Raw genomic sequence first — 27220 nt, 5'->3', positions numbered from 1 at the left:
ACTGAAACGGTAACACAGTTGAGTTAACTTGGAGTGTAATGTTATGAACAACGCATTCTCACTCCCAAAATGGCAAACGGGTGACTTCTGGGGACGGATTTGACCAAACGTCAAACGGTTGACTGGAAGGGTGTACTGTACCCGCAACGTCACATGTTGACTACGGGGGATATGTACGATTCTGTCATTGCATGCATGCATTACCGCGTGTTTTCCTTGCTTACTGCCTGTCGCTCTGGATTAACTCATTCACTATTACTGCCAATAATGAATACCAGTCTGTCCAGTGACAGTCACTGCCATAATGTACTGTCCAGTGACAGTCACTGCCATAATGTACTGTCAGTAATAATACCAGTCTGTCCAGTGACAGTCACTGCCATAATGTAATAATACCAGTCTGTCCAGTGACAGTCACTGCCATAATGTACTAATACCAGTCTGTCCAGTGACAGTCACTGCCATAATGTACTGTGTCCAGTGACAGTCACTGCCATAATGTACTGTCAGGACGTGTCCTTTATTCAAGGGGCAACAATACACCGGATCTTGAACCGGAAGTTAGTGGAAAGCGAAGGGATTATTTTGGGACCATCCGAGGCATGAATTTTGTAATCGCGACGAGCAACGCTTTTCTTGTGAGGCGTGAACATCAACGTTTTGATCAAAAACGCAATCTGGGGAAAGAATCCGAGATAAAAGCGTTTTAAGATTTCAGTCAAAATGCAAGTGGACGACGGAGAACACTTTCATTGATGGACCGACCATTTCCGGTTTAGTATAGAGCATAGAGTAGTATAGAGCGATCTCTTTCTGAATTAATAGAAATTAAAAAAACACGTAAAACACGTCCTTGGCAGGTTGTCTGCAAAATGCCTCAATTGTAACGGTTCCGGGTCGTTTTTTTAGCTGAGCCGTCACCCCTTTTTTTACATCTTGGGTTTGAGAACGGCAATTCAGCATTCCTGGAGTGCGAAAGTGCCATTCGGGGAGTGGGAGTGTGTAGTTTGACAACCGTAAGGATTATTATTATTATTTTTTTTTACAGTGTATGCTTTCGCTTTTGTGCTTTCCTCTTCCTCTCTGGCCCTCTGCAGGTCTTCTTCTTTACTAGCAGGTGCTCCGGGGGTTGGAGGCCCTGAGCGCCACTGAGGCTAAAGTCCTCCAGGCGAGCGTGGAGAACTTGGCGGGGCAGGTCCCGGCTCTGTTGATGTACGAGGAGGCCAGCCGGTGGAGGCGCTTCGCCCCGAAGGTGTTGTAGTGGCCGGGGAGGACCTGGTCCACCTGTGTGTGTGCAGCAGGAGAGACATTAATATGCAGCTCAAAGGTCATCGAGGATGGGTGTAGACCAGCAATTTATATGACAAAACAAATGATTGATATCGTCAGCAAAAACCTTGCATCTCCATATTAATGTTTTTATGTTTTTTGGTAAATTAAAATGAATGCCCTACTTGATCACACAAAAAGTATCACATTGACAAGCTGAAAACGCATCGCTTCGCTTGCCGTTTTTTATTTGAATCCGGAAAAGTAACAGTTTTGGAAATATGAGGTTTCCATCCGATAGAGACGATAAGCAGACATTTCACTATATGATGACAAAATTATGCTTGGTGTCCTGGTGACCAGGTACCCGGGTCCAAGAATAGCAAAGCAACAGAACCTCTCGGAAACAAAAGGTGGAATGAGTGGTTCTACTACAGGAAAAAAAAAAGGAAAAAAGACACGGTTTTACAACAAAAACAAAGCATCACAAGACCGCTAGACCGAAAAGGTATATAGAACAGAAAACAACTGCAGAATAATCAATCAGCCAGATTATAAACTTGGCATGTTCCGCAAAAGGCTTTTAACTATATTCAGTGAACAGCAGAGTGCTTCGGATTTCTTTGGAATGACTCACCCTTACAAATAATGAAACCTTTTTTTGCCAGGTGCTTGAAAAGCTTTTTCATGATTGGCTGCCTCGTCTCTAGGCATACTCCCAATAGGCCAATAGGCATACTCTGAACGCTGCAACGTGAAGCCGTGAGCTGAGGCAGAGGCACACAAACTGATTATATATACTGTAGATGTTCATAAACGAGAGCTTTGTGCACCTGGCAATTATGACCAAGTCATTCTTGTTTTACTATAGTTACACCAATCACTCATCATGCTGTTGTTTTGTCCTGACACATAATTAGGGCTGGGCAATATATCGATATTATTTGCCCAGATCAGTGGCCTTGTGGTTAAGAGTGTCCTCCATGGCGCCCTGAGACTGGAAGGTTGGGGTTCAATTCCCCCAGCCGGGTTATACCAAAGACGGAAAATGGAACCCAATGCCTCCCTGCTTGGCACTCAGCATCAAGGCTGCTGACCGATGATAGGCCACCGGGCTCGACTCGGGAATCAGTCAATATCACGATACGACTTTCTGAATACTGAATATCATAATATCATCACTAGGGCACAACTGTTCTCTTTTGATCCCAATCCTAGTCTCACGTAGCCAGACAACTATTCCACAATCTCTGAATGCTATATATAGTCTAGAACTACACCTCCTGAGTGCTATATAGTCTGGCACTACACCTCCTGAATGTTATATATAGAGTCTGGAACTACACCTCCTGAGTGCTATATATAGAGTCTGGAACTACACCTCCTGAATGTTATATATAGAGTCTGGAACTACACCTCCTGAGTGCTATATATATAGTCTGGCACTACACCTCCTGAATGCTATATAGAGTCTGGAACTACACCTCCTGAATGTTATATAGAGTCTGGACCTACACCTCCTGAATGCTATATAGTCTGGAACTACACCTCCTGAATGTTATATAGAGTATGGACCTACACCTCCTGAATGCTATATAGTCTGGAACTACACCTCCTGAATGTTATATATAGAGTCTGGACCTACACCTCCTGAATGCTATAGTCTGGCTTTATGACCACCGGGAAGCATTTGGAAATTGTGGAAGGCAACAATCTGGGCAAGTGGGACGATCCCAACCCTACCCTAGTGGGTGGTGGGCGTCCGCTCCGTCTGGTCTCGTTACCTGTTCGCTGTCCACCAGGCCGACCAGGCGCTCGCAGCTGCTGACGTAGTCACTGACTCGGCTGTAGGGAAGCCAGTCGATCATGGCTCCGTCGTACACCGTGTCCCCGCTGAACAGCAGCTTGTTGTGGCGGTCGTGGAGGCAGATGCTGCCCCGCGAGTGGCCCGGCATGTGGAGCACCGTCAGCTGTCTGTCACCCAGGTTGATCACGTCACCTGTGGGGGGGGAGAGATGGGTCAGCAGTTTTCCAAGCTCACTGCGAGCTTGTACTGCTATCTTTGAAAAGGATTTTTTCAAAGAGTCTCCTGGGTCCCTGGCTCCAAACCTTTTCAGACGGGGGTCAGCATCCAAACACATATCAATTTGGGGGTCCTTGGCACAAAAACGTTTGAGAACCACTGTTGTAGTGCATGTGTGTGTGTCACAGATACAGTACACTGTATGTGTGTGTGTCACAGATACAGTACACTGTATGCCGGTGTTGGTGTTGTGAGGCCAAAGTCACTGCGTGGTGTCGAGTGAGATCGATTGGGGTCGAGAGAGACAAAGCGGATGTGAGTCCGCGACGGCGTGACAGGCAGCTGAAAGTGAGCAATAGGATATGCCAACTGCACTGCAGCAGTGCCTCTGACGCAGCAGAAATAAAGGCTGGGTATATTGACCAAGTAGGCAGAAATTACTGTCAGACTGAATACCTTCTGAGAGAGAGAGAAAGACGGGGGGGGAGACGGGGGGGTGAGGTTCCATTTGTACACTCTGAATTTAATGAACGCAAAAAGGATTTTAAAAAGTATTTTGAGGCCCCCCAGAGACAAAATAATTGTATCAAATGGGGGTCCCAAACGGAGCCAAATGCATTCACTTGATCCATTTGTGTACACTTTCACAGTTAAATTGAACATGTTCGGGATCTATTTGAAACAGTGGTTCAGTCTGGGGTGGGTGGGCTGTCTGCTCTTGGCCAAATTCAAATAAAATAGCAAAAGTATCTACAAGCTCAAAGTGTGTCGATTTGCGTTTCCAGCTTGTAGATCTGATGCTTTTGTGTAACGCTTGCTATAGTATGATGAAGTAGGGCGTTCATTTACGAAAAATACACAAGAGGTTTCTGCCTAATGAATAAGCTTGGCGTCCACGGGAGTCATCAGAACTTCAAATCAAACTTCAGCTTAGTTCTTGGCTCGCAGCCTCGCACTAATGTCCAAACTTCTGGACTTTGTTCTCTTAACAGTAAAAGCCAGTTATGTGAACTGATGCCCTGATGCCCGGGCCAAGTGTTGCCAACTTAGCGGATTTGACGCTATTTTTAGCTACTTTCCAGACCCCCCTAGCGACTTAATTAGTGAAAAGCTTCTAGCGACAAATCTAGCTAGTTTTTCTGGTGATTTGGGGACAAATCATGTTGACAGGCGCCAGAGATAAAAAAAGAATTCTTCATTTTCCTTCTCTTTGCCTTCATTTGCTACTGGAGCAGGTGCCTGCATGCCTGCCTGCTCCTCAGTGAGTCAATGACACACACAAACGAGCACGTCGCGGCCGTGAGCGGCACATGGCTTCCTCGCCTCGGCTCGGTTCCTCGAGGAGTGTCTCTCGGTAGCAGGCGGAGGAAGGGCCCGGGCCGACGGCTCGAGAGTCGAGTGTCATGTGCACAGAGCAGCATCTCACACTGCTAGCAAAAACAATGACATACTCAAATGCATAAAGCAACCTTCAAAGTACTCCTGTATGGGTCGGAACAAAATAGCGTTCTAAACGTTAGTTTAAATTGAGCTATGGTTTTGTTATATTACACTTTGTTTAAACCAGCAGCGAATACATGAAGCGGCTAGCGACTTCTAGAGACTTTTCAAAGAGCCACTAGCTACTTCCGTTACTGGGGAGTTGGCAACAGCTGTCCTGCCAACATGTCATGTGTTATTGATCTAAATGGGGAAATGAATTAATAACAAACTGTTCACAACTATTATGAGCAGTGAACAGCTCGGGGAGCAGTTAAGGGGTTAAAGGAGACATAGTAACTAAGCCCAAAAGAAATCTATAAATACACACCCCTTGATGCCTTGAATTCATAGAGATTTTTGTCACATTCCTAAGCTAATAATTTGATAACCGGGTCATCGGTCTCAATTGAGTCTCCTACTTCGACTTTGCTGGTCATCAAATTATTGGCTTAAAAATGCAACAAAAACAAGAAGGAAAACAAATCTCCATGAATTCATGTGTGTGATTGATCGAAAATACGTTATTGAAAAAAGGGGGGAAAAAAAGAATTGGGCGAACTACTCCTTTAAGGGGTTCCGTCCGTGTCTTGCTCAAGTACACTTCGTCATGAGGCCGGCCCGGAGAGAGGGAGTCAGGCCAGGCGGGGATCGAACCGGAGACAATTTAGGCATTTAGCAGACGCTCTTAATCCAGAGCGATTTACATTAAGCAATAACAAAAAAAGCATGGCATACATCACATATATAAGGAGACCTTCCAGTTGGGTTCTCAGGCTGCCGCTCTACCTCTTGAGTCACTGTCGCCCCCTTTCTGCATGTTCCCCCCCTTGTGTTGTTGAGTCATTACTCTTCTTGGATGAAACCGAATACATCAAAGTCATGATGAGCAAGCCATCTTAATGGCTTAAAATAGAGTGTACACGCAGCTGAACAGATACAAATGAAGTACACACTCTACTTGTAGTGTGCACTCTCTTTGTGACCCCCAACGTATGTAAGCACAGGAAACATACATGTATTGTGTACATAGACAATGTGATGAATGACTAACATCTGGGACAACATCAGGGTGCATTCATCCTGTGAGTCAGTAGGGCACTTGAAGAAATTGTGTGTGTGTGTGTGTGTGTGTGTGTGTGTGTGTGTGTGTGTGTGTGTGTGTGTGTGTGTGTGTGTGTGTGTGTGCGTGCGTGCGTGTCCACTCTGCTGCAGTATAAACCCTCCAAAGTCCACACACAGCTGACACCGGCTATAGTAAACACTAATCTAATCACATTGCACACGTTGCAGTAGCCAAACCAGGCATGCATTTATATTCCAATGGGGGATCGAGGGTCGTGCTCTACCGCAACGGCCAATCAGCTGTCCATTAATAGTTCTCAGGTCTTGTTTTTGTCTTCTTTTTTTCTCATTGTATGGATTTTGGCCAGGCCAGAAATGGATTTGGACAGGCGGACGCCTGCCCTCGCCTTATTGTAGATACGCCTCTGGACACGACCCCCCAAAAATAATCCTATATTTGAACTGGGTGAAGCCCTCCACCCTGCAAAGCACTTTGAATTGTAAAAGTTGAGGCATTACAATTAGTTTGACTCGGTTCCATAGATTAATATTGTTGGGGGGATCACGTTTGCCTATTTCTTACGTAATATTTGACAATTTGGCCAATTTGGTATTATTAAAACGGTCAAATAGCCATTCATAATTGTCACTTTAGAAATGTTGGTGGTTTGTTTACTGTTGAGTGAGAAAACAATGACTCCAGTCATTGGCCCAGGAATGCTGAAAAAAAACACCTTCATAAATTCAAGGCTCCATAATCGATAGAAAATAAGTAATTTGGGGGTGAACTATCCCTTTAAGCTAATCATCTGGGGATGCCCCAAACATTTGTCAACCCCCAGTTTGTGAACCACTGCAGTAGGCTACTTGACCACCCACTCACTGACTACGTTTACACTTTCTGCAATGATCACAGAGAGACAACGGTCCACAATCCCTCCATCACCCACTGTCTGTCAGTGATAATGATGTCGCCTGGCAGTGCATACCTTCCTGCAGTATGTGCGTGGGCTGCACGGCTTTGACTTTGTAGTGCCTCGCCCTCCAGCCGGGAGACGGCGGCTCCAAGATCTCCCGGTCGCTCAGCCAGGTGACCGTCTCGAAGTTGTCGCCGTTGGCCAGGGCGTCCACCTCGGCGCTGTGCACGGCCACCTGTGGGAACTGGTGGAGACCCCCCGAGTGATCGAAGTGGGCGTGCGTGGCCACGGCGAGCAGCGGGTTCCTCCGGTCGGCGGCGCCCCCCAGCAGCCCCTTCTCGGCGATGTAGTCCGGCAGGCTCCGCAGGCCCAGGCCCGTGTCGATCACCACGTCCTGGTGGCTGCCGCGCAGCAGCCAGATGTTACAGCGGTTGTTCGACTGGTAGAAGCGCTCCTGGATCCAGAAGAGCCCGTCTCCCAGCGCCTTGTGCGCGTACCAGTCCGTGGCTGCTGCTGCTGAGGTGGGCGAAGAGGACGACATCCCACCGCGGCTGCATAGGCTATTATTACTAGGCTTAGGATGATCGGATGATCGGACGCAATCGCATCCGCAGGCCCGCTGCTGGTGGTGCTGGTGGTCCCAAGATTTTTAGCTGCAAAAAATATATATATAAAAATGAAAACGCTGATATGATCTGATCCTGCTCATCCGTGATGTTGTCATTTGGAGTTAGAAACAATATATATGGTGGCTGACATATTGTTGCCACATTTTGCGAGAGAAACAAGTAACCATGGTCTATGGAAATAAGCAATTATATTATTAGGTCACAGGACTGGAGCCATTTAAACTATTTGAAAATAGCCTAATTACAAGCTCGATGCGAATATTTGGAAGATTTTTTAAACATTCTAACAACACCAATCTGCAATCTTGTATTAGGGTCTCTGGCAAAATAAACATATTTTCAGATGGGGAGGTCTGCAGATAAATGCACATTCATTTGGGGGTCCAAGGTCCATGACACCACCAAACCACTGGTTTAAACAACATTTAGGACGCAAAGCCCAAATAAGCAGACAGAAAAACACAACTACAATAATTATTGTATTTACATGCCACATTACAGAAGAACCAAGCCCAACGTCGCTTATAATAGACAGACTTGGCAACACTGGCTGTCGTCGACATGACACGCCCTGGTGGGAGGGACCGAGCGGTGATTGGATGAGCTGCACGTTAGACATTGACACGCCAAAACAGCGACGTCGATTTAAAAGCCCCCCCATTCATCGTACGCATGGGTACAATGTAGCACAGCACTGCTGACAGTGTCTGCATAATGTTACATCAGAAATAATGGATCAGTCCGTTTATTATTAATAACTCTCCCTTCAATCAGATCGGGTGGTATGTATCCTTGTATCTTCATCATGGTGGTGCTCTTTCAGCCACTTTAGATAAACATGCCGTGGAAAGAAAAAGAAAAAACAGCATGACAAAGATGTTTTGTTAACCGGGCATGGTGATTGGACCGAGGGGAAAAGTGCAGAGTGGCTGAATCAGTGAATCAGCACCACGCCTGACAGATAATATATAGGCTCCACAAAACACACATCCTCTGACTGGCTGCTGCAAAGGATCCAACACGTGTTAGCATTCTGTCTGGTTGTTTGCTGTAAAACAAGGTAAATAAAATATAAACGGGGAACTGTAGTCTGTTTAAACAACTGTATAATGGCTACAGTAATAAAAAACAAAAACATAAATAAATAAATAATCATCAGTGTTAATTCAATTCAGTGTTATAAATAGAATGGCTAAATTAACATTGTTTTTTTGTGTAGTACGTGCATAGTGGATACATTGTTAATGATTAATTTGTTATATTGTCACATCTCATTAACCCATTAAAGGCTGATACTACAAATGCCTTCTAAATGTTCAAATATAGTAGATGTACAAGCTTGCAACTGTGAGCTTGTAGATCTGTTATTTTTTTAAATGGCCAAATCTGATATGCTTGTAGATCTGCTATGTTTGAATAGCCAAATCTAAAATGACACAGATGCTTTCGCGGTTTTACAATGTCCTAAAAAAAAACAGATCTCTGAGACATCATTAATGAGTCTGGAGAGCTGCCATGTGTAGGCCTACATGATATGTCTGTAGCATATACAGATACACGGTGATATTAAGTGAATATGTATACCATCTGATCTCCTACTAGGTTCACAAGTGCCTCTCCAACATGTCAGGCAAGGGCCGTGGTATAGCTGCCTTCAGCTTCAATGTTGATGCCCTGGGCATCACCAGAGGCTCCATGCCCGAGTCCAGGGTGGGGCCCAACGCGGTGTTTCCAGTAAGTATAGCTTATACTGACTGACTGACTGACCACAACCACACTCAAACTCACTCTCACTCTCTAGTGAAGGATGACACACATTACATTAATCTATACTAGCCTACAGTAGCTCCCTCATGGTTATGTCAAGCGGTGGAGACCTAAAGTAAACTAGCCTACTCACTAAAAGGTGTGCCTGTGTGCAATTTGCATTCATACATTTACACTGAGATTGCTTTAATCATTCTTTTGTTTCATGTATTATTTATTGCACATTTGCAAGAGTAAAGGACCTTGATCATTGCTGGCCGGAAGAAACCATCCAACTCCATTTTTTAGGTTTTTGATTATTTTATTTTCATAAATCAATGCTATTGAACATCCTTTACGTCTGTGTGTAGGTTAAAAATCACACCCGTGTGAACTGAGTGGTGTAAGGTTTTATATAGCATGATCAGCTGTGGTCTGACGTAATGTCTGACGTAATGAAATAAGGTAAGGTATTATGTAGCCTGATCAGCTCTGATCTGACGTAATGAAATCACACCCGGATTTGATTTCACAACTGGCTTTTTCTGTGCAGAGAAAATGACCATGGTTGCTACGGTCATCCAGTTCACCCGGGTGTGATTTAATTACGTCAGAAATTATTTTGAACATAGCAACCATGCTCATTTTTTTCTGCACACAAAAGCCAGTTGTAGGAGTGGTTTACACCACTCAACAAAAAGTACCAATGAAAAGTATTAAAAAATGCTTTGACAAAAACCTCCTAACTCCACTTGAGCTGCATGTTTTTTAATATCCTGAAAAATGAACATTTGGGATTTTGGATTTAGGTGGTTTCTTCCAGACAGCAGATACAGTATCATACACACATTATTGCAGTGCACAAGTATGTCCAAGTGTTTTAACTGCAGGGTTGTCTAATAGGAACCTTGTCCTATATTTCCCACCTCTAGTCAGCACCTTGTGTTGAGTCGATTTTCCTACATGATTTCGATGAGACACGCAACCTCTGCTAATTATTCTCAGACAGAAATGTCTGAGAAGAATTTCACACAGCTTTTCCTTCCTCCCATACAAGAACACAGAGTTCAAGCCGGTGCCGCTGAAGACAGGCGAGGATGTGGACTACATGCTGGCTCTGAAACAAGAGCTGAGGGGAGCCATGAAGATCCGCCCGCACTACATCAAGCCAATGTCTGCAAAGGCAGGTGAGGGCGGAAGAAAATCAGAACCGTACGCGTGCGTTATTAACCTGGCTGACATCCCATACTAATGCCATAGAGAGAGACTGTAGAGAGATGGCAGCTGCCTGTGAGGTGAGATAATGCAAGCACTCAGGATCTGGAGTATTTAATTATGGTCATATCTGGAGATGGAGAGAAAGAGTCAGAGAGGTTTATGATTTAATGACCGTTCATTGAGTTTAGAGTTACAGCTTCATCTGAGCCTGAGGCTGTTGGTTCAGAGATGAGGCAGTCGGGACGGTATTTCTAAATATCAGATGTAATGTGTATCTCTAGATCAGGGGTTCCCAAACTGTGGTGCGTGCCGTGCACCCCTTGTGGTGCGCGAAAGCCCTCTAGTCTAGGGGGTGCGTGACATGAATGTAATGGCAGTTTTATGGTGTTATTTAACACAAACGTCAAAATCTGGTAAACCACTGTTGTAAGGAGATCTCAGTGGAGTGACATTCAGTGATTATTTGCCATAATCATAATTAAAAATGTTTAACATGTTCGGACAAATACAACGAGACCGATCATTGGGGGGTGTGTCAGCTAGGTCAGGAGGTAACAGGGAGTGCACGGGCAAAAAGGTTTGGGGGCCACTGTCTAGATGTATATACATTTTACACAAATAGTAGATTGTGAGAGGACTATATGCTTTCAGTGCCATATGGTTAGTAGGATACCTTGCATTCAATTTGGCTTTTCTTTATGCGCTATTGCAGGAGCAGTTTTTTGAGGGGTGCCAGCTTTGAGGGTTTGTGTAAACACAAACATTGAATGCCATTGACATTGAATGGCCATTTTTGAGTGTTTGTGTAAACACAAACATTGTAAGTATAGACTCAAACATTGTTTTGCTACCACCACCTATGACTTGTTTTGAGTGCTTGTGTAAACACAAACATTGAAGACAAAAGTGAGGATGCAAATTGTGATTGGCCAGAATGAGATGATGTATTATGACGTATGATGATAAGAGCGCCCATCACTTCACACAGGTGTGATTTTGAACATACATTCAAAGGAAAGCTCTTTGGCGTGTGTGTGTGTGTGTGTGGGGTGGGATTCATTGGCATAACGACTAAATAAACAATTGGCTACTCTAAATTTATAGGGGGTAAAAGGGTTTATAGTGTTCCAATGGTGTCTTGTCTGCACATTTTTACTTTATTTTATTCATCACACATTTCACTTCACTATAGTAAACCCTGTACTGATCCCAAGACCAGGGCTTATGTAAATACAAGTGCATGAGAAAAGTAATGTGCTGTGGTTTGTTAACTGCATTAGTGGTTGAATGGGTTGTGTTGGGTTCAGACTCCAGAGTGAGTGGGAGTTTGTGTGAAAATGCGTTTGAGGAGAACCTGCTCTTGTTTACATATCAAACAGACGTGGAGAGATACAAGGAGAGATACCTGAAGCAAAGCCTGGCCGTGGACGATGCAGAATGGACCCCAGGTAGAACATGGGTTCAAACCTCCTAGTGACCCACAGAGCTGTGAGATCCCTAAAAGAACACTAGGAGTTGTTTTAACTTCAACCGATTAAGACAGAAAATGCCTTCAAAATCCTAGTTTCTGAAAAACCTATGTTGCTATAACAGTGGTGCTCACACCTTTTCATGTCAAGGACACGTATATATATATTTGGCCACCGGGTAGTCGGGTACATCTCAAAACATTTTTGTTCCAGGTACCCCCAGAATCAAAGAGAAAAAAAGTTATATTCAAAGGTTTGCAAACTTTGCACAAAAAAGATTTTCTAAAAATGGCAGATCTACAAGCTTGTATATCTGCTATTTTTGAATGGCCAAAGTATAAAATAGGTTTAAAGTGGTTAAAATGTGATGTTATATTAACAATTTTAAACTAAAATGACACGGATGCTTTCCTGTTTTAATGGGTTAATGTGTAATGTGTATATATTTTGGTCATTATTATATCCTAAAGAAACAACCTACAGTAGTAAACATGTCATTGGCTGTAAGTAGACAGAAATACATTCGAAATAAAGTATGAGGAATTATGAACTTTTAACTTAAAAAATATATATATGATATTGTTTATTAATCAGCAATGGGAATTTAATCTGAACAAGATTAACTCATTTGGATGTCACAAAAGGATGGAGAGAACCCTGGATCACAACAAAACTTGGGAAAGAAATTCGAATAACAATCATATTTGTGACCATTTCAGACTGGAACCTTTTCCCCAAAGAGTTGAGGCCCCAAAAGAAAAAGCCTCGACCTAAACCAGGTATATTATAAAGCATGACTTGTATCATTGCTGTCGGGCAGAAACCTTATCTCGTCTCTTTCCGGAAATTAACGGCCCTACTTGATCATACTACAGCGCCACATAAAAGCATCAAAGGTAGCAGACCCACAAGCTTGTAGATCTGCTACTTTAGCTATTTTTTTATTTGAATCCTGAAGGGTAACAGTTTTGGACATATGAGGTTTCCACCCGACAGACGATCTGCAACCAGACACTGACTGAGTCAATACTAATGCTGAAATTCAACAGGACCAACAAAGAAATGTGTGAAGATAACGCGCATAGAGTCAGAACAAGTGCTCAAGAAACTGGATGTACGTACCAGCATTTATCAATTTCTTACCTATAATTTTACCCTGGCCTTGACCAATGATCTGCATTGAATTTGGTGACGTCCAAAAATAATTCTGATCTCATTTGATTTATTTTATTTAGGAGCTGGAGAAGAAAGGTGACGGGAAAGACGAAAAATCGGACGATGAGAAAGAGGGCGTTGAGAAGGAGAAGAAGAAAGATGGAGAGGAGGACGAAGAGGAAGAAATTGATGAGGAAGAGTATGATGAAGAGGAGGGCGAAGAGGTAACCTTGCCATACCCAGACCTACAGTATATACTTAATCGTACAATATATAATATGGTACGACAATCACATCTACAATCTCACAAGCTTGGAGATCTGTATTTTCACATTTTTGTTAAATACATGCCAGGTTGAAGGTCGTTAAAGAAATGTTTGTTCAGTAACAGGGGCCAGCTGGGGCCTCCCTGTCTCTCCAGCTATTTAATAAACGGAAAATACATGTTTAGGTAGGTGTGAAAATTTCAGCCAATCTGGAGAGTACCCATTTATCATTTTTATAGTGTTCCAATTTTGTCTGCTCATTATGATTGGATAAAATTGGTATTCTGATCTGAAAATGCTGGAAAATTCCTTCTAAATCCTACCTACGTTATCTGAAAATCCTAAAACTATTTAGTCTGTCGAGTGGAAACCTCATCCAAAAGTGTTACTTTTCAGGATTCAAATACAAAAGTAGCAGATCGACAAGCTCAAAACATGGCATGCTGTGTTGTCGATCTGCTACTTTTGTATTTGAATCCTGAACTTTTGAACTTTTGTGACACTGCAGTATGATCCATATCCATAGGATATTAATTCATGAAAAAACACAAAGATAGAATATGTAATATGTTAAGGTTTCTGCCTGACAACAGCAATATATAGCAACAACTAAAATGACAAGCAGCGTTACCAGCTTGAAAGGTACTATAACAGCGTACAATATGTGTAAAGGTCTAAATTGGTTAAAAGCGATTTCCCAAGCATTCAATGATGTAAGCACACAGATGCTGACCTGGTTGGTCCTGACTCCAAACCCCCGTCTTTGTGTCATATAGGAAAACGACTACATCGACAACTACTTTGACAACGGTGAAGAGTTTGGTGGTGGAGGGAGTGACGACAACGTGGATGGTGGTGAAGCCACATATTGAGACCGTGACTAATCAATATGGCTGCTTAATATCTATGCAAACAATTTACAAACCAATGTACACCGTTTAATTTATCACCACAAAGTGCTTTTCTACTAATATTCCAGTTAATGTGTGAATGTCTGAATGAGTCCAGACAGAGTAGACATTTAGCAAAGTGCTAGCCTATATTTTTGTTGGTTCTGTTGTTACAAAAGTGTGTGTGTGTGTGTGTGTGTGTGTGTGTGTGTGTGTGTGTGTGTGTGTGTGTGTGTGTGTGTGTGTGTGTGTGTGTGTGTGTGTGTGTGTGTGTGTGTGTGTGTGTGTGTGTGTGTGTGTGTGTGTGTGTGTGTGTGTGTGTGTGTGTGTGTGTGTGTGTGTGTGTGTGTGTGTGTGTGTGTGTGTGTGTGTGTGTGTAGAAATGTATTATGGAGATTCTTAACAGGCTTTGTTAATTAAGAAACAAACGTTAAAGAGAGTGAGCCTGAGCAACAATAATTTATTCAAAATAGACTTATTTATTTTCCAGCCTGTTAAAGCATTTCCACAGGTTGAAAGGCACATACTGTCAATGTTTTGTTGTCCCCCAAAATGATAAAAATGCACTATTAATAAAGTCTGACATTTCACAGAGGTATGATTAAGTGATTGTTTGTGGGAATACTGTGTACTTCCCATTTCCTCACCACGTTCCCCATTCATAAACTGGTCATCTCAAGGCAGGCAAAGAAATAAAAACATGTACAGTATATTCCAGAAGTGACTGAGAATTCTGCAAATATATAATTTAATTGATAACTTCCAATACTGATAGTAAGTAAAAGACCTTAAAATAAATTATAGTTAATCTATAAAGTATATTCTCATCAATAACACAGTGGCAGCAATCAAATTACATTAGATCTAAATAATCTACTCCCAACATCTTTTTTATGGCAAAAACTAGTTCTCCGTTGCAAGAAAAGTACAACTGGGTCCCAGTGAGTAAAAAGGGCTTTTAAAAAGATCATCCACCGAGTGAATGTATAGTTATTATTTCTGGTCTCCAAAAACCTTAAAAAAAACGAACGGGTAGTGTTTAGGGTTGGGATCCTTTAGAATGTTAACAATTCCCTCTTAACGGTTCCCTTTTAATCTATCCTGTAGAGGGTTCCAAATGGACCCTTACAGGTCTGTAACTACTCGTCCATTTGGTTACATTTGTACACTCATGAATTATGGTGGTCCTTTATTAAAGGAGCATTCAGTGATTTGGGTGATTTGGAAAAAACCCCGGTCCACCCCGGTAACAAGATGTGCACGTATACACGCTCTACAGTGGGGGAAGTACAACAGACCAACAGCACTTGCACCAAGGCCCGCCCCACTCAATCATGATTGGAGGAAGGCCCCTCTCATCCTGATTGGATGAAGGCTTGGCCGCCCAAACCGAAACTAGGGTTTTTTTTTACTCCAGGGGCTCACTGGGGACAGGGAGGAACTCCTTATATGGTCAGCACACTTTATAGTAGGGAGGAGTATCCAAAAAAGAAAAAATAAGTGATATTTGAATTAAGTGAAATCACTGAATATACCTTTAAAAGGTTGAGTGCCAGTATTACCAGTATTGTAATCGTTTAGCAGACGTCCACATACCAGCTCAGACAGCGTGATAAAACTCTGGATCCCAGCCCTACTAGTTGTGTTCCCTCTATGAAGTGACTAAGCAAGACAGCTTGTAGCATTGTTTTTTTCAGTCAATAAAAAAAACGTGCGCCGAAAAAAGACAGGAATATTTTCCGGGTCAGACTGGTGCTGGTTCAGTCCTTGACAAGCATATGCTGTACTGTATGTCTATAATATGGTCATTGTCATTATCGCTATGTGTTCTTGTGTTGGTGTCGTTCCTCGCTTGGATCTCCCAGCTTATGATCCGCTCCATCTGCCTGATGTTGTGGATCTCCTCCGTTGACTGGATTCCCCGGCACGTGGTCGTTGCCTATATTCCCCCCATTGTGCCCCGGCGGCCCTGGGTCTGCACCTCCTCCTCCCCCCTGTGGGGGGATACCGCCCCCATGATGGCTGACGTCGGCCCTCACCAGCACCTCGTAGTACAGAAGGTAAAACACGGGCGTTATAATGCCCACCACCACCATGATGGCCACCGCCGTCCACCAGCGCATGCCCCAGTCCGCCCCGTAGTGCTGGTCCTTCCTCCGGGGCGCCGCCTTGTACTCCACCTCCCCCTGCTGCTGCTGGAGGGTCAGCGAGGAGACCACCTCGTTCAGGCTGCTCCGCGACTGGCCCGTGGACTTGACCAGCTGCTCGATGTCCTTGTCCTTCTCCAGAAGGAAGCCCTCCACGCTGTCCGTGGAGGACGAGGAGTCTGTGGAGGACTCTATGGGGAGGGAGGAGGCGACGGCGGCCGCGACGGGGCAGGAGGGCACCGAGGGCACGCGGCGTGTGCTGGCGGGGGAGGCGGACTTGAGGGCCGTCGCCGCAGCGGCACCGTGGGTCTCGGTGAGGACACTGAAGCGCTTGACGGGGATCTTGACCGAACGCAGAGCGAAGAAGTCCTGCTCGGTCAGCAGGTTGTTGGCTCGCTTGATGTCAGCCACCTAAGGAGAGGTACAGACGAGAAATGCACGTTACCATTTCATTAACAAAGTGTTAATTTAACTCTTACAGAGTAAATATGGATCTACATGCTTTATCAATGATATCTGATTAACAGTATAAAAATAGGTGGCATTAAGTTTTACGCATATTTTGCGATATCGTTAATTCCAATTTTTTACTTTCTTACTGTACCATTTAAATTGTACCATTAACATGTAGCGGCACTTATAACAATGGATATTTTATTCCTTTTATTTATTCCTACATCAGTGGTTCTCAAACTTTCAGTCTGAATTGAACTGTAAAGATTCATTTGGAACCCCATCAAGGAACCCAGAGAGTCTCTGGACCCCACTTTGTCCTAGATATTTTTTTATTTACACAGTGGTACTCGATATTGACCGATACACAAGTTATGAGTATTGGGAGGACAAAAAGGTCTACATGCAGCCTTACAGAGCAGTGGTACTGCAGAGCGATGCTGTTCAGGGTCTCCCCCTCCTGCACGTCTCTGGCCAGGTAGACGATGTCATCCATCCTCTCCCTGGAGGTGCTCCTCCGCGTACGCTCTCTGCCGCGTGGCCGCAGCTCGCAGCTCTCGCCATCCTCCTCGGACAGGTCATTCTCCGACGCGTTGTTGTTGCTCCCAAACAGGTAGGCGTGGCCGCCGTTGGCGGGCTGCACTGTCGTGGCCAACTGGAAGGTGTAGTGCTGACTTCTACTGGCCATCGTCCCGTCTTCACTCTTCTGGAGGGAGAGAAAGAGAAGAAAGCTTTAATTACACAACTGTTGCCTCTGGCAAAGAGACTTCATTCCTTTGAAATCGGTCAGTGAAAAAACAGGCATGGTTCCACGTAAGGGCTGGGCAATTCATCAAAACTATTTTGAAACAGACATTTAGATTAGAACCAATAACCAACTTAAAAAGGTAGAGTAAGTGAACTTTTTGGTTAAAACAATCATTGCTAAAGAGTTGGTCAGGTGCATTCAGTAACAGGAGTCTCCCCGTCTCCCAGCTCTTCAATAAACACTTTTCAGGTGCCGGGTTGTGACATTTCGGATCAGGAGAGTATTTATCAGCTCAGCTTCATTTTTTACAGTGTTCAAATTTTGTCTGCTCACTTCTGTGTCATCACTTCCAATTCCACTTGTTTAATCTGTATCCTGTGAGAAAATTGTTATCCCGACGACCCGAAAATACATTTTCTGTTTAATAAAGAGCTGGAGAGACACAGTTACTGAACAAACACTCTATAGCAATGAGTACTATCGGAATATAGAGCTATTTAACACTTATTTTAACCAAAGAGAATTGCCCTACCTTATCTTGCTCATGTAGGTTAATCGAATAATCGAGAAGCACGTTTGTTTTGTTATGAGCAAGTTTGAAATAATTGTGATATTGATTTGAAGTCATATTGACCAGACATCACATGAAGTCAGAGCTCAACACAGGAGCCAACGTGTCATTAGAACGCATCATATTTGTTCTACCCTGAAGGGAGAACTGAGTAAACTTGAGTGAGCCGCCATCTCAAAAGCAAAACGCAAACCAAACAGGGGGCAAAATGCAGTCTACTTCACTGGCATTTTAATATTGGGAACAGTCAGGAACATTACATTTTCAGTACACACACCAAGTTCATCAGGAAGCTAACCTAATGAAGGTCTGTGACTGTGTTGTTCCTGTTTACAATAAATATTTTTACTCACAAATCAGTGAGTGTGCTTAAATTCTTCAGTGATAATTGACCCATGATCATCTCCGACACCTATCTTCATAAAAGGCGTGTCCTTGTGTCTGGACTCAAGAGCTACCCGATGAGTGCCAAACACTGTACACGACACCAGTATGCCACAGAAGTATCTACTTTTTTCACATTTTATACTTTTGTTTTATAAAAGCACGAGATCCATGTTGAAGCCACACTTCAGTGTTGTGTAAATTATTTTTAGTTGAATTCACGTTAATGTGCATTTTCAGATGTTTAATTTAGTGATGTACCGAATATTCGGCCACAGAAAATATTCGGCATAAAATGGCTAAAAATGCATTTTCGGCCTATTCGGTTTTGGCCCGAATATGCAGAAAATATATCACTGATGCATTAATTGCATTCTCATGCAATTAATGCATTCAAAAGAGCTGAATAAATGTTTTATGGACCCATAATAGTGATTATTATTTAGGTTTTGCCAAAACCATTTATTTTGCCATAAATCAGGTAGCTTTAAGGTACGGCCATGACAGCAATGGTAGGAAAAAAGATATATAATATTAATCATATTCGGATATTCGGTTTTCGGCCAATTGTTTCCTGTATTCGGGTCCAAGAAATTCCTTTTCGGTGCATCCCTAGTTTAATTAACCAAGAACTTTCACTCTGTACTTGATCTGCTCCTTTTCCCCCCTCTACACTAAGGCCCAGGCTACACGTATATGGATCTTTTGCTAAACGCACATTTTGTTGTGTGTTTGGGCCTTTCAGCCACACGCAAACGGCGTTTTCGGCCACTCAAACGGAGCTTTTTGGAAACGGATAAATCAGTGGAGTCATACGAAACGGAGCTTTTGAGAAACGATGTCACCGCTTATTAGCGCATATCATTTTTACTATAATTAGGTGAGAAATGCAGCTTGTGCCTGCATGGAAACTACACGGATATATATCCAATTGTTCATGTTTATATATCACTGTTAACAACTTCAAAACTTATCATATGTTGCATCAACTGCAGCGAGCAAAGGCTCTGCTCTGCTGCATCCAAGCTGCACCCCATTTGAACCGGTATCTCTGCATCGGATCGGCGAAATCATCCGTTATCAGCACCTTCGAATAGGGCCAGTATGGCCATACTGGTATACTCACCGTTTCAGTATGTCATTATCACCTATTGACGGGTGATAATGTCACTGATGTCAATGACGGAGGCACGCCGTGTCTGGTGGCCTTGGGCCACGTGAGGCACCGCCGAGCGAGGCGCCGTGCCGAGGCGTTGCAAAGGCCATCAGACCCGACTCAGAGCCGTCCGAGTTACGTCCCGATAGGCAGAGAATAGTATATATTAGTAGCCCCTAGTTTCCATGCGCCGACAATAGAGTTGGAAATGACACGTGCAGCCAAGGGTGAGTATGCTAGTATGGCCATACTGGCCCTATTCGAAGGTGCTGATAACGGATGATTTTGCCAATCCAATGCAGAGATAACGGATCCAATGCAGAGATAACGGTCAAATCCGCTAAATATATCAGCCTACTAGTCCAGTGCGGACTGGTGATTTCATTTGTATTGGTGCCGAGTGCGAAGCTTGAACAATAGGTTAATTGCAGACCGCTACAGATAAACTGTGGATATTAACCTACCAATAACTAAGGACCCAGGCCAAATGCTATTGCAGTAGGCTACACCTGCAACAAGTCTATGTGTGGTGTGTGCATACTGCATAGCCATGTGAAACTATATTCTCATGCTGTATTTTGCTCTCCATTTCATGGTCATGGAGGGGAGAGAGAGGGGGTGCAGAGAGAGAGAGAGAGGTGTGTGAATGGTGAGAAGAAAGTATAGTGGGTCGCCGTACACATATGGCACATCTCTCTCCTGTTTAGGTAATAAAAGGCGCACCCTTGACTGCATTCCATTGTCACTGTGCCTGCCATTCCGACAATGTGCGCGTGTGAACTTTTATTAACCTACATTATACCGTGATATTTATTATACACCTCAAAAATATAGCCACTCTACAAGCTCACAAGTGCATGGTTGTGGTCGTGGACACTTCTATAGGTCTGACTCTGCTATTATTTTCTGTGCAGGACTTGCCAAGTCGCCAGAGCAATGTTAAAGTGTCTATCATTTTTAAATTATATGGAGAGAAAAGTCGAGAGTCGGGATTTGGAGATTTACGCACAGTGTGACATGCTGACAGACTATGAAAGAAACATGTTCCACTTCCACTCAAAATGTAGGTAGCTTTTAAAATGCGGTACTTATTCCTTCATTAAAAAATCACACCCGTGTGAACTGAGTGGTGTAAGGTCTTATATAGACTGATCAACTGTGGTCTGACGTAATGTCTGACGTAATGAAATCACACCCGTGACCATAGCAACCGTGCTCATTTTTTGGTACAGACAGACACGTAAACTAACAAAGCCAGTTGTAGGAGTGGTTTACACCACTCAAAAATATGATTGGCACCTCATAAGTGTAAATATAAATTCAAATACAATATAGCCTACAATTGAAACGTGATTTTCTCCTGTGTTCAATGCGTTTCTGCGTTTGTGTGTGGACTCATATCTCTGTCGTATGGGCAGGGATTTTTGCAAAAGATCCATATGCGTGTAGCCTGGGCCTAAACCTCCTGGCCGGAAATAGCCGAGCTTGTAAACTTGCTATTTTCTGAAGTTCTCAGAATAGGGATGCTACGGTTCAAGTGGTTAATGTTCGATTAAATGATCCTATCACACTAAGATTTTGCCCCTGGCCTGCAGTAAGTCTTGAGGGGCTCCTGTTGAAGACCCCTGGTCTAGTTGAATAGAGAAATGTGTTATTGTTACATACACTGAAGATAGCTTCCCTGCTGTAAAAGTACAGTACTACTTCTAGTTATCATCATCAGCATGCAATCTTATCTTAGCTGTTTGTGCAGCAGGAGAGGTGGACTTTAGTTATTCTTCAGTCTGTCAAATCTCCTGACAGTTAGTGACCCATGATTTAAATACAGTGTGTGACAGTGACCCATGATTTCAATAGTGTGTGGAGAAGTGGAGTGTGGCGAAGTGGAGACGCTTCACTGTGAAACAAACAATGAAATCAAACAGATGTACTATGGACAAAGTGTTGTTCTATGCTTCTGTTATTAATCACCCAAGCTACATCTAGAATAGTACAGCACATTCTGAGCACCACCCTAGTGACCAAGCAATAATCATTCCCCATTACGTGTATATAGTTACTGTATATATATCAAGTCAAAACTAAAGTGAGGACATTTGCTGGTCCTCGGACAACTGACCATGAAACGTTTAGGAAAGTGGGGATTGGGCCCGGGGAATCTGTTAATGCTTTAACAGATGGATAAAGATATAACCCCGAATGGCTTGTGAGTGACAATGTCTGTTTATGGAAAATGCATACATGTCACTGGCATTTCCCATAAACAGTAGTCTACTCTTAGATCACCCCACCATCATTAGCCTTGGATCAAGACCATCTATCAGATGTATCAAGTCTGACTTTTCGTTGATGATTAAGTAAATGTCACTCGATCAAATACAACTATATGATCATCATCATGCCCTCCCTTAAGCAGGCAGCAGGTTAATCTTGTCGGCATTAAAAGTTGTGCTGCAACTTGGGAGTTCAATTATTGTAGTTTCATATACATTCGAAAGTTATGACAAAGTAATCTTACAATAGCTTAAGTTATAAGCTATATAAGTCACAGAAACAATATGACAACACAATGCATACATACACAGACGTTCAAAGGACAAGACGAACTAAAGTTGTGTAATTATCATCTATGATATAATTATATAATCATATCCAATAATACACAATACTATGCGTTAGTAAAACAAGCTGTCAGACTCATAACAGTACAGTCACTTCATCATGACTTCAGTGACGTTAGCTCGGCTGGCTAACGACAGCTAACGTTACTTTTGTTGTTGGCTCGTAGCAAACATTAATGCGTTTACTGTCGCCGACCGCGCGTGCTAATACGTCATATATCTCTTTTAAAGTTCAATGTTTCACTTTCACCTGTGAAGATGATGAATAATTCAGTTGTTGTCCAGAGTTACATCCATTCTTCTTCCTCTGGCTTACCTTGACGTTAGCAATACCTGCTACTATAGCTACTGTCTCTGCTTGACGTCTACATCCCATAGCCCGCAGGGTTGGCACTAGCTGTGATTGGCTCGTCGGTAGCGTGGCAACCAACGGGGCCAATGGCAAACTAGAATCCGCGCGGTGATGAGAATCCCTTGGCTGTGATTGAATGGATGGTTGCCTTGGACAACCAATTTGGCTTTCGGGAGATGGGATCTGGACTCTTACCTTTGATTAGCCAACGTTTCACGCCACGTCAACAGAATGTTTACGTGATGACGCAGGAATCGCAGGCTACATGAGAATGATTTGACCCACCACTAGATGGCGCTGGATATCAAAGGATGTAAAATTGACTGTTTAGGATCAAATGATTTCATACTTACACACTTGCAAAATGGCATATGCTGCATAATGATACCTTTACATTTGGTAGGCCTAGTAATAGCCTTATACCGGAGTCGGACTGAATAGGCCTATAGTCCGGCAGTCGGGGTTGTGGAGTGGGAAATTTGGTATATAGTATTTATTGGCCTAAAATATTGTCTATTTACGTACATTCATGAATCCACTTGCTGACCGATTGTCGGTATTGAGCAATTCTTTATAGGGGTTTATATGTGACCCTACCATTAACATCCTATCTTTGATGAATTGAACATGGTGGACCCTCTTGTAAACAAGTGTAATGCTTAATTGTATTGAGTTTGAAATGTACTGTAATTCTGCAAACTGTTAATAAATATTTCAATCAATCAATCAAGTCAAACTAGGGGGTTTTCTAGCCGCAATTTGCAACTCTAGATTTTTACCAGCAGCTTGAAAAGCGGCTGGTTAATGTTTCGATGGGAAACATGCGACCGGTAGACTGACACCGCTAGTTCACACTGCTAGTTGCTGAAGAGTGGGTTGCCAAGTCCGCATATTTCCAGCCACACTTGATTCTGTCAAGACATCCTCTGCAGGTGATTCTTTTTTTCTGAAGTGTTGCAGTTTGGAAGCACTCGTTTTTGTTAACGGGTGGCGCTGCTGCCTCCTGCATTATGTGCAAATTCGAAACAGGTGGTACGCAGGGCCGTTCAGTGACTTATGACGAGTGCTTCCAAACTCCAGCACTTAGAAAAAGAATCACCTGCACAGAATTTCTTGACAGAAAGTAGCTCATAACATGTCTACGGGGGATTTTTAAGAAAAACAAGCTTGGCAGATTGAGAGAGGATAATTCAAGCTTGGACTATAGCTGCAATGTTGGTGAGTTTAAAGTTGTTTAAGACAAGCAGATCACAAACCAAATTGGATGAGTGGGGAGTCAATGGAGGGTATTGCAACTCTAGATTCATCCCATTGTAAACAAATCTAGAGTTGCAAATTGCGGCTAGGGGTTTTCATGATTCTGAATCCATTCCAAGCATTAGTTTTGCACAAAAAACACTCTTCCTTGGGCTAAAAACAGCCATAGCCACTTGCCCAAATGTGTCCAAATGTGCTGATCTCATCAGTCATCACATTTGTGCTGACCTCATCACATTTGTCATGGCGGCTATGGCCGTTTTTAGCCCAAGGAGTGTTTTTTGTGCAAAACTAATGCTTGGAATGGATTCAGAATCATGAAAACCCCCTAGTTTGACTTTGACATGTCACATAGGCTAAGTAAGACGCGCAAATTGAAAAAAAAAAAGAGCTCGTAAATTGCAATAACAACAATTAGAATAAATTACGTACTTTTTTTAAGTTCTCTTTTTTTAAAGTTATTTTTTTAAGATTTTTGTATTATTTTCTTTTTTTTTAAAGTTTTCTACTGTGTGTGTGTGTGTGTGTGTGTGTGAGAGAGACCGTTTTGCCTAGCTTCCATAGTAAGCTGCTCACTGAATTCGCAATAAGGAAAGTTTTGCTCACTGACTTCGCAATAAGGAAAGTTTGACATTTTTGCCTTATATAGGATGATAATTGTAGGGTGACTAGAGTCACATATTATAAACTCCTATAAAAAATTGCTCAATGCTGACAGGAATCGACAGGTCAGGAATTAAGTGGATTCATGAATGTTTAGGCCAATATTTTAGGCCAATAAAAAAGACTATATACCAAATTTCCCACTTTAAACAAAAGAAGCCTGCTGTTGGCTGCCGGAGTACTACTTCTTCCACGTCCACCACAGGTGCACTCATTAGTTAGGAACCGCACAGCCTCACACTCCTTGGCCTCACACCGGAAACGCAGAAGCTAGGAACCAAGCACAAACACAAACACAAACAGCTAGTTCTTACTTTACCAGACTGAGAAACAAATAATTTACCAGACTGAGCCAGAGAAACAAATAAAGAAGACGGACAGAGAGAAGAACTTGAAAATACAAGAAACGGGGCTACAAGAAACCCAAGAAGAGAGTGAGACTGTGAACTAGTAGCCTCAGCCTGAATACTTAACTTTTTGCGGTGCTTCAAAAGACAACTATGGCGGGAATATCAATTGGACTTAATGTCACTTATCTGCGTTTAGGATACACTCCCTTTCCGAGGAGGGACACATTGGGATTTTATCGAAAAAGTATTGTGTATATACTAGCCTGAATTAATTGCATAATATAAGGGAACTCATTCAATGACTGACAGCCTAATAAGTCTACAGCAGCCAGCCATACTATCAACCAAATGTGGCGTCCTACCATGATGGCTCGCAGGGTGGCGCCGTCCGCCAGGACAACCCGGCTGCACCAGAAGCTTCCCGAGGAGGTTTCCAAAGGGATTAACACATCTTGTTGTGTCATTAACTGGGGAGTCGGTCGTACTTCTAAAGGCAACAGTAGGCAGTCCCACAGACAGACAGTGTCTCCTCCCGTCCTGGGATTCTAGACAGAAAGACAGCGACACAGTAGCACTGCATGAAGTGAAGCCCGCACATGGCTGCAGCTGCACACCACCGGGACCTGCACAGCGCGTAAAAAGACTCGCCTGTTGTTGGTATAAAGTTATTATCATCTATTCTACCTCCACGGAGAGGACCGTTATTTCGCATTATACCCAGTCCCGCTAGATGACGTTGGCGTTGCATGGCCTATTTATTATATTGCCTATGTTGCTCACTGGAGACCGAGAGCTGGCGACAAGGGAATAACGCATCGCCTATACGAATAACGGATTATATATATTTTTTTGTTTTAATCAAGACGATGCAAACATTTATGAGAAGGAGCTTGAGCTGAATCCCTCAACACTGACCGAGAGAGGAAGTTTATCCATGGTATCGTCCACGACAATCAAGATATTTTTGTAATCTATATCTTGGGGCAAAAAGGCCACCATACAAGGTGTCAGGTAAGTTTTCTTTCTTTGTAACAGGTGTTTGTTGTTAAACGATGTCGGGGTATTTAATTCACTCACGACCAAACTATATTTCTTGATTCATCATTTCACGGTATTGCATGCAGGACTTCAGGTATTTCTAATATTTAATGTCTTATTTTAGTCAACAAACAAAAAGACAGGAGCTGTTCTTTCTTAATTCTTAGCCTACTTGGTGTCAACGTTTAGATTGAGCGCCATCAATCTAAAAAAACAAAAACAACGTGCAACGTGCTCTGGTTAAGAGGCGTTTATTTGTAAGGTCCTAATGACCAAGCATGCAGCGACGACAGAGAATAAATTAGCTAAAGACTGTGAAGAGAGTGAATAACTTGAAACAAAAAAGGTAATCTATTATCGTTCTCCTCCTCATCTATTATGCCCGACAGCTTCACCAAAGCACCGTAAGAAAACGATTAAAAGTGTTCGCAGCCCATACACCACTGCTAATTTCTTTTCGCGCTGTGCCAAAAAGATTATCTCCCTCGTAAGCAATTAAGCGAATAAAATTGAAAAGCCTAAATATTGATTCAGTGTGATCACTAGGAAATGAATAGCCCCGGGTAGGAACCCATTGAGGAGCTTCTCCATGGTTACGTCCAGGATCGTCCAGTGTGTATGGACACTGCGCTTTGTGTGTCCATTCCATTGAAATAAAACAACGATTCTCTTTGGGGGAACCGCACTGCCACACATGGTGCGTAATGCGAGAGAGAGACCCGACGGGGACCCGCTCCGCTCATAAAGGCCGGCCGTTGACTAATCTACACCCAGGGGGCTTTAAGTAGTAAATCTTGGCTTCGGTTTGAGGAACGCACATGTGCGGCTACTGTTAAATGAACGAGTCTATAGTAGAATGTCGTATTGTGCTGCATGCTAGTATTAAAGGGTTCCTTTGCGCGTTTTACGCAGAATGCTCGGGACAGCTTTAGAGGAATACCAGACCCCTTTAGCAGAGGGGTCGTGGTGGTGGCCGCCAGGCGAGTTCTCTTCCCCCCATGGTTGAATAATTAAAAATGTCCACCTCATCTGTAATTTATCTGACATGCTGTCATTTTGGTGGTGGTGCTTGTGTGTGTGTGCGTGCGTGTGCCTGGCTGTAAATCTCCTTTGTTGTCACTGTGTGATGGAGCCTTACACAGCTTAGTTAAACCCTTTATCTCTGTATGGGAGGGAGGAAAGCTTCTGTATCTATTCAGCACTTACACCTGCTTCTCCTCTGTTAACTACGTTAACCTGTATGCTTGAGTCCCTCAGGGCTCTATAGCCTACTAGTAGTGTATGTATTGTCTGCTATTTTGGGGAAAGCTTTCAGAGATGGACAAGCTCACAAGATCAGTTTTCTTTCATTCAT

The 27220-nt window shown here is 43.1% G+C and overlaps 3 protein-coding genes across 9 annotated transcripts; 1 reads left to right on the top strand and 2 right to left on the bottom strand.

The window, feature by feature from the left end:
- Positions 1 to 272: 272 nt before the first annotated feature.
- Positions 273 to 7493, bottom strand: mblac2 (metallo-beta-lactamase domain containing 2). The gene is made up of 3 exons (XM_079516254.1): positions 6826 to 7493; positions 3054 to 3268; positions 273 to 1284 (listed from the first exon to the last, which is right to left on the bottom strand). Exons 1-3 carry the CDS (start codon positions 7292 to 7294, stop codon positions 1111 to 1113), a joined length of 858 nt encoding a protein of 285 aa, XP_079372380.1. The 5' UTR covers positions 7295 to 7493; the 3' UTR covers positions 273 to 1110.
- A 553-nt stretch (positions 7494 to 8046) lies between these two features.
- Positions 8047 to 15014, top strand: polr3g (polymerase (RNA) III (DNA directed) polypeptide G). Of its 2 annotated transcripts, none has more exons than XM_079515912.1 (9): positions 8047 to 8442; positions 8985 to 9116; positions 10186 to 10315; positions 11726 to 11794; positions 12535 to 12594; positions 12865 to 12929; positions 13051 to 13194; positions 14013 to 14326; positions 14507 to 15014. In XM_079515912.1, the coding sequence occupies exons 2-8, from the start codon at positions 9006 to 9008 to the stop codon at positions 14106 to 14108; spliced, it is 675 nt and encodes a 224-aa protein (XP_079372038.1). In that variant the 5' UTR covers positions 8047 to 8442; positions 8985 to 9005; the 3' UTR covers positions 14109 to 14326; positions 14507 to 15014. The 2 variants fall into 2 exon arrangements, with proteins under 2 accessions (XP_079372038.1, XP_079372039.1); XM_079515913.1 differs by having other exon boundaries at positions 14013 to 14332.
- lysmd3 (LysM, putative peptidoglycan-binding, domain containing 3) lies at positions 14571 to 25500 on the bottom strand. Of its 6 annotated transcripts, XM_079515906.1 has the most exons (4): positions 25191 to 25500; positions 24611 to 24748; positions 17142 to 17429; positions 14571 to 16684 (listed from the first exon to the last, which is right to left on the bottom strand). In XM_079515906.1, the coding sequence occupies exons 1-4, from the start codon at positions 25290 to 25292 to the stop codon at positions 15947 to 15949; spliced, it is 1266 nt and encodes a 421-aa protein (XP_079372032.1). In that variant the 5' UTR covers positions 25293 to 25500; the 3' UTR covers positions 14571 to 15946. The 6 variants fall into 6 exon arrangements, with proteins under 6 accessions (XP_079372032.1, XP_079372035.1, XP_079372036.1 ...); XM_079515909.1 differs by lacking the exon at positions 24611 to 24748 and having other exon boundaries at positions 17142 to 17432; positions 25191 to 25490; XM_079515910.1 differs by lacking the exon at positions 24611 to 24748 and having other exon boundaries at positions 25191 to 25490.
- Positions 25501 to 27220: the final 1720 nt, after the last annotated feature.

This window comes from Electrona antarctica (assembly GCF_951216825.1).
Source record: "Electrona antarctica genome assembly, chromosome: 12".
Lineage (NCBI taxonomy): Eukaryota > Metazoa > Chordata > Actinopteri > Myctophiformes > Myctophidae > Electrona > Electrona antarctica.
This window is presented reverse-complemented; position numbering and strand designations above follow the sequence as displayed.

What these genes read in the sequence shown, in the direction of transcription:
- lysmd3 (XM_079515906.1), bottom strand. Translation starts at nt 25,292, where the DNA reads ATGACACAACAAGATGTGTTAATCCCTTTGGAAACCTCCTCGGGAAGC. An exon ending in CCACCCTGCGAGCCATCATG is followed by an intron (nt 24,749 to 25,190) that starts GTAGGACGCCAC and finishes CTTGGTTCCTAG; the next exon opens with CTTCTGCGTTTCCGGTGTGA. An exon ending in CTCTGCAGTACCACTGCTCT is followed by an intron (nt 16,685 to 17,141) that starts GTAAGGCTGCAT and finishes ACCTCTCCTTAG; the next exon opens with GTGGCTGACATCAAGCGAGC.
- mblac2 (XM_079516254.1), bottom strand. Translation starts at nt 7,294, where the DNA reads ATGTCGTCCTCTTCGCCCACCTCAGCAGCAGCAGCCACGGACTGGTAC. An exon ending in CACGCACATACTGCAGGAAG is followed by an intron (nt 3,269 to 6,825) that starts GTATGCACTGCC and finishes CCCCCCCCACAG; the next exon opens with GTGACGTGATCAACCTGGGT. An exon ending in GCCTGGTGGACAGCGAACAG is followed by an intron (nt 1,285 to 3,053) that starts GTAACGAGACCA and finishes GCACACACACAG; the next exon opens with GTGGACCAGGTCCTCCCCGG.
- polr3g (XM_079515912.1), top strand. Translation starts at nt 9,006, where the DNA reads ATGTCAGGCAAGGGCCGTGGTATAGCTGCCTTCAGCTTCAATGTTGAT. An exon ending in AAAGCCTCGACCTAAACCAG is followed by an intron (nt 12,595 to 12,864) that starts GTATATTATAAA and finishes GAAATTCAACAG; the next exon opens with GACCAACAAAGAAATGTGTG. An exon ending in ATGAAGAGGAGGGCGAAGAG is followed by an intron (nt 13,195 to 14,012) that starts GTAACCTTGCCA and finishes TGTGTCATATAG; the next exon opens with GAAAACGACTACATCGACAA.